Source organism: Podarcis muralis, chromosome 3 (assembly GCF_964188315.1).
Source record: "Podarcis muralis chromosome 3, rPodMur119.hap1.1, whole genome shotgun sequence".
NCBI classification, from domain to species: Eukaryota; Metazoa; Chordata; class Lepidosauria; order Squamata; family Lacertidae; genus Podarcis; species Podarcis muralis.
Window position 1 is genome coordinate 94,828,786 of NC_135657.1, and position 13,384 is coordinate 94,842,169.

General features: G+C 42.2%; 1 protein-coding gene across 1 annotated transcript in view; it reads right to left on the minus strand.

The window, feature by feature from the left end:
* The window catches only part of DCDC2C (doublecortin domain containing 2C), a 52,549-nt gene that overhangs the window by 24,862 nt on the left and 14,303 nt on the right, over positions 1-13,384 (minus strand). Inside the window, exons 7-10 of the mRNA XM_077926356.1 lie at positions 10,713-10,761; positions 4,082-4,235; positions 2,894-2,994; positions 579-638 (exon numbers count right to left, since the gene is read on the minus strand). Coding sequence (XP_077782482.1) covers positions 579-638; positions 2,894-2,994; positions 4,082-4,235; positions 10,713-10,761 — 364 coding nt within the window. The remainder of the gene's footprint in view (positions 1-578; positions 639-2,893; positions 2,995-4,081; positions 4,236-10,712; positions 10,762-13,384) is intronic.

Here is a 13,384-nt window from a genome sequence, read left to right on the forward strand (position 1 = left end):
TGCTTATGGTGGGGGCATCGTGGCCTGGCAGTTACTTAAAATTAAGCAAAGGCTTAATATTTGTGTTTACACGTTGTGTTTATAAACATACTATAAACAGGTAGTAAAGGACTCCAACAAAACCTAAATGTAGTTGCAGCTTGTCATAATGAGAATGGACATTATATCTTAGGAACTTTACACAATTCTGAGTGACAGCGACAGGAGCTCAGCCATTCCAGCTATATATGTACTTAGGGGTGGAGAAGTTTCATCTGATTATTAAAGTTGCATAAAGGAGAATTCCCTTATTTCATTCCCTGAAATGAAAGCATACTTAGTAGTTACAAATGTTTTTATTGTCTACGTTAAATAATACAACTACACCTCTAAATAAAAGTATTGATCTCAGCAGATCTGAACTAATGCCGTTTCCTGTGCTATACTAACCCATCTAAAATGCCACAATATGAATGGCTTTGGGTGTTAAGAAGTTAATTTGTTTGACTGATGTAAAAATTGGCAAGGAACACCCCAGGATCAAGATTCCATTTTAACTGTATAAAAAAGTTCTCAAATACTGCAAAAACAAAACTAACCTCTTCTTCTGTACTCCAATTTGCATAAATGTCTTCATCATGGACAACCTCAGCAGGGGCCTTGAGTATGATGCATTCCAATAAAGATTTGCATGAACACAAGGAAAGAAAGCAAAAATGCTCTTATGTAATTTTATCACAAATCAGGGGGGAAAATCAAGCAATCAACTTGTTTCCCATTTCCCCACTCTTGAAAACAAACTAGTTATGCCTTACTGAAAGCTTGCCATCCTAAACTGGTGTTACAATATTAATGCTGACTCCCTCGGCCTGTAAAGCGAGATGAGTGCGGCAACCTCAGAGTCATCTGCGACTGGACTTAACTGTCCTTTACCTTTATTTTAATGTGACAGCCTGGAAATGGATAAAGTCCTCTCAAACAGTAAAGTGAACCTAAGGTCCCGTTTTTGCAAATGGTAAATGAGGTGGTAAACTTCTAACTAGACTGCTTCACTTCAGAGTACAGGTGAGAGTTCACAACTGAATGCTTCTTCTGCCCTGGACACAGTAAGTCAGCAGGGCTTTGGATGAGATGGTGGCTCCACAAAGGCATCTTCCATCACCTGCTCTGTAATGGTACATTGGCTTTCAATAAGTGGGTCATAAGGAGTGCTTCATCCGTGGCATCATAAAATCTGCTTTTCCTTTTAGAAAAAGAGTAGAAGGACTGAGTATATGTGGGTTGGGGGTAAGTATACGTTTATACAGCAGGGACGTTAAACATCTTTTGAAGGGAATTCTACTTCCTTCCCTCTTGATGCACACACAAGTAACAAGTGCCATCTCCCAGTTTTGTTAAAAGGAAGGAATGACTTTTAAGGTAAAGGTAAAAGGTAAATGACCCCTGTATGGTTAAGTCCAGACAAAGGCGACTATGGGGTGCAGTGTTCATCTCACTTTTCAGGCCGAGGGAGCTGGCGTTTGTCCACAGACAGCTTTCCAGGTCATGTGGTGAGCATGACTAAACCGCTTCTGGTGCAGCGGGGCACCGTGACGGAAACAAGAGCACATGGAAACGCTGTCTGCCTTCCTGCTGCAGCAGTACCTATTTATCTACTTGCACTGGTGTGCTTTCAAACTGCTAGGTTGGCAGAAGCTGGGACAGAGCAACGGGAGCTCACCCCGCTCTTCAGATTCGAACTGCCAACCTTCTGATCGGCAAGCCCAAGAGGCTCAGTGGTTTAGACCACAGCGCCACCCACGTCCCTTACTGACTTTAAAACCAGTATATCCACAGTGCAGATCTGTTCTGAGAAAGACAGTGAGTGAAGGGGGAAATACAGAAAGAGAAAAAAGGGACACAAACATTTATTTATTTTAAAATTAAAACTTCGCCTGACGTTTCAGGTTGGGGCTAAAGGTGCTTCCAGAATCTGGAAAGACTGAAAACAAATGGTTTAACAGAACAGGAAATAGTGGTCTACTTTTGGCAGAAAACAAAAACACACATTCAAATATCCGGAACTACAATCTAGCCAGATTTGAGCAATTCTGTCTTACCAATTGCAATAACATTTAAGTATATACGTAAGATTTCCATTGAAATTAACAGCTGAAATCTAATAGCTGAAATCTAAAGGGCACTTCTAAAGGGGACGCAGGTGGCGCTGTGGGTTAAACCACAGAGCCTCTTGGGCTTGCCGATCAGAAGGTCGGCGGTTTGAATCCCCGTGACGGGGTGAGCTCCCGTTGCTCGGTCCCAGCTCCTGCCAACCTAGCAGTTCGAAAGCATGTCAAAGTGCAAGTAGATAAATAGGTACTGCTCCGGCGGGAAGGTAAACGGCATTTCTGTGCACTGCTCTGGTTCGCCAGAAGTGGCTTAGTCATGCTGGCCACATGACCCAGAAGCTGTACGCCGGCTCCCTCGGCCAATAAAGCAAGATGTGCGCCGCAACCCCAGAGTTGGCCACAACTGGACCTAATGGTCAGGGGTCCCTTTACCTTTAAAGGGCACTTCTGCATATCACCAGGCCTATTCTATTCTTCATCCTTCCCATTGCAGCCCCTTGCTCTACCCAAAACCCAACACTAGATGCTGGAGGACCCCTGAGAGATGAATTCAACATAGTAGATGGGGAAGCAGCCAGAAGGTAAAATTGCAGTCACCATCCTTTTGTGTATGCAGAACTGCTTTCTGCCCTTACACAGGGCAGTCTGCATCCATCCTAGTCAATGGGATTTAAATGCACTGAAATTTGCTGGATTGCGGCCAATCAATCATGCCCAATATTTGTTACTATGCACAGGCAGATGGAAGAGAGAAAGAGGTGTTATAATCAATTCATTCAGAAGGAAGAAATGTACTTTAAATCTACCTGGTCAACAGGTACTTCCACTTGCAAATTTTTATCTTCTTGTATTTGCTGAGCCTCTTTAATTTCTTCTGGGGGTGTACGAGCTTTATAGACCCCACGTCCTGAAAATAAACAGGATTAAAATATATCTGTATTAATCACTATCTACCCCACACTGTGAAAACTACCAGCATAAATAAATTATAACAATATTTAGGCGTAGCTAAAAAGCAATTACTTCTTTAAGGGCAATGTTTGTATACAATAAATATTTTCGAATAACAGCAGTCTGATAAATTTCATCATTTTGAAATGTTTTACTTCTGTATTAAGTAATAATAAAAAGGAGGCAGAAGACGATATGATGCGAAGTTGCAAGAGTTGTGTTATAAATAAGAGAGACATTAACAGTTACTACATACTGAGCTTTTATCTAGTAAAAGAATATGGAAATTATGCTGTAATTGTAAATTAAAAAACTTTTTCACTGAGAACATTGAAAAAGACCTGTAATGTCTGCAAATATGCATTGGTTTGCAATTGCTTCTTAATAAGCTGCTTCTTTTTTTAAGGCTTAGTTTCTCTTAGTTTCTCTGGTGCACATGTTACACTGAATACAGGTATTTTGGCTTAAGCAACTATGTACCGTATTTTTCGCCCTATAGGGCGCACTGGCCCATAGGACGCACCTTGTTTTTTGAGGGGGAAATGAATAATAAAAAAAATTATCCCCCCCCCAGCCCACAGAATAGGCTGCTGCCCGCGAGCCTGCGGGAACTCCCCCCGGGCGCGCAAGGCTTGCGGACACCTGCGCGAATCAAGGGGTGTCCTCCGGAGGGTGCCCCGTACTTCGGGCTGCAGGCTGCTGCCTGCAAGCCTTGCGAGCCCGCGGGAACTCCTGCGGGAACTCCCGCCAGGCTTGCAAGGCTTGCGGATAGGTTCCTGAAGCCTGGAGAGCGAGAGGGGTCGGTGCGCACCGACGCCTCTCGCTCTCCAGGCTTCACCGAAAGCCTGCATTCGCCCCATAGGACGCACACACATTTCACCTTCATTTTTGTAGGGGAGAAAGTGCGTCCTATAGGGCGAAAAATATGGTACATTTTACAATCGGAGAAAAATAAGCATAATATGTAAACCAGGACATCAGTACCAAATCTGCCTGCATTTAACTATGGGGTCTTAGGTACCAGATACAATATTTTGTGTTACCATCATCAGATGTCAGGTGCTTATTAGCCTCAGCGCCACGACTTGCCTTCTTGGGTTCTGCGTAATAAACTGAAGACCTATCTCCTGCTCCTCGTTTTGATGGTGGTATGGCAGGCTGCATGCCGGCTCCCCGTTTAGCTCGTTCTGTAGGAGGCTAAAGGTAACACACTCAATAAACATCCAAAGAACATCTATTCCTTTAGATCTGCAGCAAGTGACTACTCTACCAACATTGTTAAAAGATTCAGAAACTAATACAGTTCAGTATTCATGGGCAGCAAAATATCTCAAGCTGCCTCTGGTTATATGAGCTATTCCGGAAGGCAAATGCCCTTTCCCAAACACTCTGTTTTCCTTTTGGGTCGGGGGCTTGTTTCAACAGGTACGCGGCTTTCAGCAACATTGCATAGGCAACCTTCGGTCCTCCAACTGTTTTGGACTACAATTCCCATCATCCCTGACCACTGGTCCTGTTAGCTAGGGATCATGGCTGGCATAGATCCTGGAACCTACTGAGCACAAGTCCTTAGTGAGTTGCCTGGCACAGTTTTTCTTTCTCTTATAAACTAACATTTTATGGAACAATGGACTGATCCAGAAGCTGCTATGTGAAAATTCACAGCTTTGCAGCTGACGGAGACATTGTACTTCAGTGTTTGAAACACCCATTGTTCTAGGCACATTTTGCGACAAGGAATTTTGCCCATAACCTAGGTTTAAGGTGCCATTTAGCTCCTAGCTTTCATATCTCAGTTTCTAACACTGCTTCAAACGAAGCACAGTTGTTATACAAACCTACAGTGGTACCTTGGGTTACAGATACTTCAGGTTACAGACTCCACTAACCCAGAAATAGTACCTTGGGTTAAGAACTTTGCTTCAGGATGAGAACAGAAATCGTGCAGCGGCAGTGCAGCGGCAGCAGGAGGCCCCGTTAGCTAAAGTGGTGCTTCAGGTTAAGAACAGACCTCCAGAACGAATTAAGTTCTTAACCCAAGGTACTACTGTACTGCAATAATCTCAATACATTTTAAAATTATCAATCAGTCAATCAACCATTTTATTTGTATGCTGCCTATCCAAAGTTAAGACCATGCTCATGATGGCTTACAACACATTTAACAAGCATAACAAAAGTAGCCATAAACAATTCAAAACATCAAAAAGTACACAAAGCTTGGATGAGATACCAAAGTTGTACAAGACAGCAAAGAAAAGTAGCTTTTCAAGGGCCAAGTGACTGGGGTATTCAGCAAGCCTACATGAAGGAAAGTGTCAGCCTATTCTGAAAATCAATCTCTCTCTTGCCATAACAAAGTGGAAGGTGAACCAGAAGACATTTGGCTGTTTTCCCAAGTGAATCTCATCATTTGAGTAGGAGCCTACATACTTCATCATACAGCACACATTTAATCTGAGCATTTATTAAAATGGAAGACTGGTTAACATTTGAACTCTAGCGCAGCCTCTTCATGATCTTGACTGATGACAGGGAATGTTTCACATTTATTGTGAGATACAGCCCTGTCCCTGGAATTACTAATCTGAAATGTCAGCTCTGAAGCAAACATTCTTCTCTGGACTTTACGTATCTGGCATAAAGCATTAAACTGCTGGGTTTTATTGGTTAAGTTCCTATGATATAGCTCTCTTACCCAACTAACCGAAACGGAAGCTCCCCTTAATGTTATTTTTTTTCACCTGCTACAGTTTCTCTTTAGTACTTATGGTATGTATGTATGCATGTATGTATATATGTATGTATATGTGTTTGTGTACAAACAAACACACACATATACTTATACTGGGAGAGGCAGGCAGGCAGGCAAGTGTTCAAATTAGGTCTAGTATTTAATGTAAAAATGCATGCATTCAATAAATCAACAAAAGTGTTAAAATATATGCAAACACCACTATTTGCATTTTTATTACAGGTTTTAATATTAACAGGGACATTTTGCAGCATCAGAAGACATGTAAACAAATTATTCCCTGTTGCTGTTTCCTAAAGCCTTTTTTTAACTACTGTTTTATTACTCTTCCACTAGCTTCATGACTCTAATACCTATTACAAAACTGAAATAAGCAGGTAAACAAATTAGATTTCAATTCGCAAAGACAACGTGCTGCATTTATGTTACCCTCTTCTCAACCTCACAGGCATACAATTCGAAGAATGCATGAGAGCCCAATACCACTTTATGCAACTACCAACACATTACAATCCAAAGCCAGGAGCCGCAGAGTGAGTCTATAACAGATTCACTGCCTGTGAGCTGAATGATATCTGTCTCTTACATATGCCTGGGATTTGCCTAGGCTTGGCTACCGGCACTGGCATGAGGGAGGGTACAGTAGTATCAGTGCTGTGGTACATAATACATCACACCATGCGGAGAGGGAAAATTAAAGGGCCCCCCGATACACAATATAAATCACCACCATCTTTATTACATAGTTTGGAAATTCTTCTCATGACTCAACTTCAAGACAGAAGATAAATTTACTTGTAAGAGATCTTTTGCACTAAAAACACACACACACACACAACCTTAACACGTTTATTGTGGCATGAACTACGGCCGACATATTCTGCAACATGAGCTACAGCCTGCTTCATTCACTGCAAAACCTGATGGAGATCTCTATCATTTTCACGATCTGTGACAATGCGGGCCACATTCCAATGGTGAGCAGGGCGAAACAAAATGAATCCTTAAAAAAAAGAAAAATGCACACACACGCACAGAGCACATTTCCAGCTCTTTCTCCACTATAGCACATGTCTGCAGGTGGCTACAAAGATCTCTCTGCCAGAGGAATTTTCTCTCCAGATCTTAGCACTATGTTCCCACCACTCTCATTCTAGCGCTTATCTCTCTTATCTTAGTGCTGTGCTGTGGTGCTTAGTGCTAAGATCAGAGATAACATTATTACTTTGCCAGCTCTTTAAGGGCTTGTTTTCAATCTAATGATTAATACATGGTAGATGCACCAAATGATCCATTAGTCATGGCAAGATGACTAATGGTAAAAGCCATAAAACGACACCCCCCCCCCACAAAAAAAAGCCATAAAATCACATGGGATGATTAATAGGTGGGTGAGGCTCTGGGACAGGCCTGGCAGAGCAGCTTGAAGGATGCAGCTGGCTGGATTAGGCCTGCAGGCCAGAAGTTCCCCACTGCTGCTCTGAATTTAATTATATAACTTTTAAAACCTAATACGTTACTATCCATCTTAAGCCCATATGATAAGAGGGCTATATATCTGAACATACAAACAAGCAAACAAGTTGTAACTCTTTACTTCCTTTCCAAGAAAATGACAAAGTGTTATATTACTACATTATGTTACTATTTTAGTTAATGACTGCTCCCCGCATAAAACGGGGGGCGACTTCTGCGTGGACGCGCGCAGCCCCTGGATCTGGAGTGGCTCCATTCAGCATAGGCTTGGCTTTGCCTTCCCTCAGGTGGGATACCTGGAGGTCTCCGCCTACCTCAGTCAGTTGTCCAATCCCACCTGGGGGAAGCGTTGCCAAGGAGACCAGGCCAGGTAGGGGAGGGATTACCTGCCCACACAATAGAGGGAGGATCTTACCTGGGAATCCTCACTTGGCTCCAGAGCTTCTCCCACCTCACCCACCCTCAGTTAATGGCTTATTTTGCAGGTTAACTTTTCTTCACAGGTTTTGCAGGTTAACTTTTCTTACAGGTATGCGGGTGCTGCTACGTTAAGGTCGCTGTCAAAGGGCCGGAAAGGAATTTCCCTGCATTGGCAGGTTTCGCCTTTCCCGTAGCAAAACGTCACAACTTTGGCGGTATCAGGCCTTGGGCGGAATCCTTTAGTCCACCTTCCTCTTTGCGGTGGCAATACCAAGGTTCCCCGTTAAAGGGGTTTCTGAAGGGAGGCTTTGACTGTACGCCGAAAGGTCGTCATTGCTCTCCTCTGCGGCGGCGGCGTAACGGGGGCAGCTATCTCTGCTTGAACATATGTTCTCCAGAGCCGGCCCATCCCCCACACAAACACTGGATAACCCTGATGCTCCCTAGGTCCCCGGCTGGGGACTGGGGAGGGAGAACGCCCAATGCCTGAGCCAAGGTCTACCCACATTTGAAATTTAATAAAGTTGTGGCCAATTTAATTTCATAGCACGTTGTCTTGAGTCGTTATTCCACATGACGGGGGGGGGCCGCTCGGGACCTGGGGACTCCGCCTGTCCACGCAAATGTTGCTTTTTGGTGAAAAGCAGTATACAAAGGTTAAAACAAAATGTGAAAACAAGCAAATATTGGGTGAGAAGACCTACAACTGGCCTTCCTTTCAGTCAATAAAAAGCAATATTGATAAGGATGTCTTTTATAGCACAAATAAGGTTTCACATGCAAGTCTGACCCAACAAAGCAAGCAAACCTATATATCAAGTCAAAAATAAGCCCCACTGAGTTTAGCAGGGCTTGCTCCAAGGTATGTGGATACAGGATTGCAACTACTGACTGTTTAGTCATAGCATTTTCAGAATGAGGTGGGTGTTTTTGCTTTGGTGGCTGTGAAAACATATCCCAAATAGAAGACTACAGGCGTATGATTGACTGCTAAGGGCTGACTGCTGGCTAGTGCCTTTATGACATCACTAGAACCAAATACCCTCATCACTCCGAAGGCACTTTAAAAGTGAGGCTTTTGAATGCCAGGCAATACGAATCTCCACAAAAGGCAAATGTGATTCACTTTGCAGAGAGCTTTAGGCAGCTAAAGACCAAGCACTCGTTAAGTATTCACTGCACAGTTAAGTTACAGTCCAATGGTATCCAGGTCTACTCAGAAGTAAGTTCACGTTTTACGGGGGTTCCTCCCATTTAAGTGGCAGTCTGGACTTTGGTTCAGAGTTGGCATTGGAGAAAAGCGGATTTGCCTTTAACAGCTGTACAGGCAGGCAGAAATTCAACAGGTTAAGCCTCTTCTGGTATAGAAATGCAATTAGGGGAAAGCTTTACCATGACTGTCCCCTCTCTAATTTTGTGTGAGACACCATGCCTTCCAAAAGCAGCCTATTGAGTTATCCCCCCTCCCCCCGCCATTTTGTGACTGGAGCCCACAGCAGTCTCTGAAAACTCAGAATGTGCTCACTGGTCCAAAAAAGTTGGTGCCCCCCTAGTCTAGTGGCTGGGCATGATTAGGACTGAGAAAAAATACCTCAGTTCAACCCAAAACTTGGTGGCTTTAGGCAACTCACGTTCTTTAATAAAAGTTGCTTCTTTTTACTGTTTGCCGTCTCACATTAAAAACATCTCTTCTTCGTGTTTTGCTTCTTCTTATTACAGATAATTCCAAGCTCAGGTAATTCTTATAACTATAAGATTCACCCACATGAAAAAAAATGGCCCAAAGCCTATAATAATATAAAGAACAAGACTATAGCATTCAAACACAATTGAAGGTATTTTAAAGAGATTTTTTTCCCTTCTTATTTGCATATTAGCTATTAAAAGGAGACAATTTTGAAATAAAGTATTATTGTAGAGCAAAGAAATTTTGCAAGAAAACAGACTGTGATAAATGTATTGCAAATCACACATTTCAAGGAAAATGAAACAACAAGGTGGGGGGACAGACACCCCACACACACACACACACCAGCGGAGTATGCATAAGCCTGCTCTGCCCCTGTCCCACCCCCTTTTCTGGCCACTTCCAGGTTGCGGTGATGCGCACTTGAACGGTTGCACACATATTGGAGAAGCATGAATGGTCATTGCCTTTCTTGCTAAGGACAATGGATAGGATTCAAAGAGCTACCATATTTTTCTGTCTGTAAGACGCCTCCATGTATAAGACTATTTGGGGGGACTCTGATTTAAGAAAATGCTATCCGTGTATAAGATGAGCCCAGATTTTGAACATTATTTTAGAGTAAAAAAGCATCGTCTTATACATGGAAAAGTATGGTACTTTAACCACACTTAACAGTTTAAGCATGCCCTAGGATTTTTGATTCCACGTACACACACACACCCCTTTGAAGATGAGATCTCTGGCATATCACAATCTGCTGTTCAAAGCTACCTGAGTAATGAACGCAGCTGGCACTGTGGCGAGGGAGGAAATATCTCCTTCACAGCACAGACTGAGCCGTGCAGTTCATTGGATCCCAACTACAGTGGTACCTCGGGTTACAAACACCTCGGGTTACAAACACTTTGGGTTACAGACTCCGCTAGCCCTGAAGTAGTACCTCGGGTCAAGAACTTTACCTCAGGATGAGAACAGAAATCACACACCGGCGGCGTGGCGGCAGCGGAAGGCCCCATTAGCTAAAATGGAACCTCAGGTTAAGAACAGTTTCAGGTTAAGAACGGACCTCCGGAATGAATTAAGTTCATAACCAGAGGTACCACTGTATAGTAATTCACACACATTGTCCATGCAGAGCTCCATGTAGACTGCAGAGCCTTGCAAATCCTTGAAGTTGGGCCAGAGATTGAAATCCATTTGGATGTGCCCAACTTGAATTCCTCCAAAACTTGTTTGTTCGACAAGTTTGTTCGCGGCTTTTGATGCCGCGCTTTTAAATGGGAGGAGAGGAGAGCATATAAGAATGTTTAAAAGCCATTATAAATAATCTTACCTTTTTTGGAGGGGGCCTTTCTAGAGGTCCAGGTGTGTTAGAATTATACCTAAAAATATAAAGTGTAATTTACTTAATGTGAATATTTATAAGTGTAAAGCTCAATATTGTTAGGACAACCATCTTGTTTTAAAATGCCATTATCTTTAAAGCTAGTACAAACTTAAGTATTGCCTATATGGATTCTGACTCACATCAGCCCTGGCCAGAATGACCAATGGTCAGGGATGATGGGAGCTGTAGATCAACAGCATCCGAAGAATCACAGGTTAGCCATCCCTCGTCTACATGATAACTGCAGGTCTATCTCTTCTTCTTTTTTTTAAAGATATTTATTAAGATTTTCACAGTATTACAAAATGAAAAAAGAAAAAAGAGAAATACAAAATAAAAATAGTTAAAAAACAATTCCATCTTTCCATTACTTATCTTTCATTTGCTTGTTTCCCGGACCTCCTCACACCTCCCTTTTTTGTATTCCAACTCAATTTGTTAGTTCAGCAAATCCTTTCCCTCTTTGTTTATCCTAGTCTTTAATCTTAAAATATTGCAACATTAAATTTTTACCTGTTAATAATCCATTTTTTCATATTCCTTATAGCATTATAGCTAAAAACCACTTAACTTCTTATCCAACAGGTCTATCTCAGGCAATAACCAATTGCCCACAGACAAGCCAGGACGTATTGCTTGGTTTGATGTTTTGCACTGGTCTGAAAACAGCCAGGATGGTGGACCAATAAGATGGGCTGCCCCTAAAGACTCGGAAATCAAGAGAATTCAAAACTATGCAGGCTGTAAGCACCTGCAGCTCACACACTCCTGGTGATAACAATTAAGGAACTATTGCCTGGTCTCTAACACTCCTGGTTCAAATCCTTTGGTGCTTGGTGCTTAACTTCCATACTCCACAAACAATGTGAGTAGTTATGGGTAGAAGCTTCCTTCCTACAACTTCCCCTAGGCATGTTCTTTCTGCTTAGAAAACTGTTTATCGATATCTGGAGGCATGTAAATGCTTCCACCATCATTTATTCCTCTAAGAGGCACCAACATCCAGTTGGCTTCTAGAAGTTACAAATGTCACTGAATTCTCAATGGGTGTTTGAGATACTACTTTTTTAAGGGTGCAAACATTTTGCTTCTGAAGGGACTGATTACTAGAGACTGTGCCAGGTAATGTTTAGACACTTCTTAGGCAGCAGCAATTAAAAAAACAAAAAAAAAAAAAAACCATCTTCTAACTTTTTCTTTATTCCTGAAACTGAACACAAAAGTAGGGCTGCAATAATTTAGGACAGGCAACCATAGTTCCTGGCTTCAAACTGATAGACCAGTGAGACAAATGTCTGCGCAGATAAGTACAGCATTACAATTTATTTATCATATGCAGTGCCAAAAGCAGGGAGTGACTACACACAGTCAGCCTATGTATTCTGTGCCTCAAATTTTGTAAATTCTGCAAGAAAGGACCCCAAATTCTGCAGCTGGAATAAACTGTGCAAATTAAGAATATTTCATACCATCTATTGATCAGGCATAATTGATTTTATATCCATGATTCATTTTTTTTAATTACAAAAATGGGGCAGGGAAGTTGGAGAAACAGGAAAAAGGTTGAAGGAAGATATATTCAAAAGCTTCTCTATAAAGTATGTATGCTATATATTTTTTAAACATGAAAACAAATTTACTCAGGATATTGGAACAGATAACAGACCAAACTTTCTGTCTAATGCAGCAAACCTGTGGTTGTAAAGAAGGAATACTGCCCTATTTTATAAGAGAAAGAAAAAGCTGTTGACCTCTATGTCAGAAGCATTTGCTAAGTGAAGCGGATCTGCTGTCAATAATTCTGCCACAAGTTTTAAACAAAATAAAAATAAAAATGCAGCTCTTATTATATTTACAGAAACAAGGCTACTGCCTGCCTGGATCCTGTACTGTCGCTCACTACTGCAGTTTCTAGGAAGAGTTTACACTCAGCTGAAGCAATAAGCTTAATTGGTGGGACAGACTGCCTTTCTATTTATAACCATGGCTGAAAATAGTAAGGCTGTAATCTGCATAACTGTGCAACTCGGCCCCTTTGTAGCTTTCTACAAAGTCCAGAGCTTATGCAGAAAAGTTGCGCCCACACACAAAAAACAAGAAACAAAACAAAAGCGAAACACACTGGGCATAACCCTGAGTACAAAACGAATGAATAACCATTACAGTGGACGCTTGGGTTGCGAACATGATCCATGCGGGAGGCACGTTCACAACCCGCAGCATTGGCAACCCGCAGCGGTGCATCTGTGCACGCTCGGGTTGCGATTCGGTGCTCATGCGCAAAGCACGATTTAGCGCTTCTGTGCATGCGCAACTGCCAAAACCTGGAAGTAACCCATTCCAGTACTACGGGTTTTGGCGCATCCGTAACCCGAAAAAATGCAACCTGAAGCATCCGTAACCTGAGGTATGACTGTATTTAAGTAGAGAGCGAGAGAATGTGAATAACTTTTACAAAGAAGGATCTAAGTCATGGCCTATATCAAGATAAGGAGGCTTAATGAAAGTGTGGGCAGAGCTCCAAGAAGTCAGTCACCTGATGTCTCTCAGCTAAAGGAATCTGATAGAGAGTGACGGGGCAAAAAAAAGAAAAAGGATTCAAACAAGATGGTCTGACT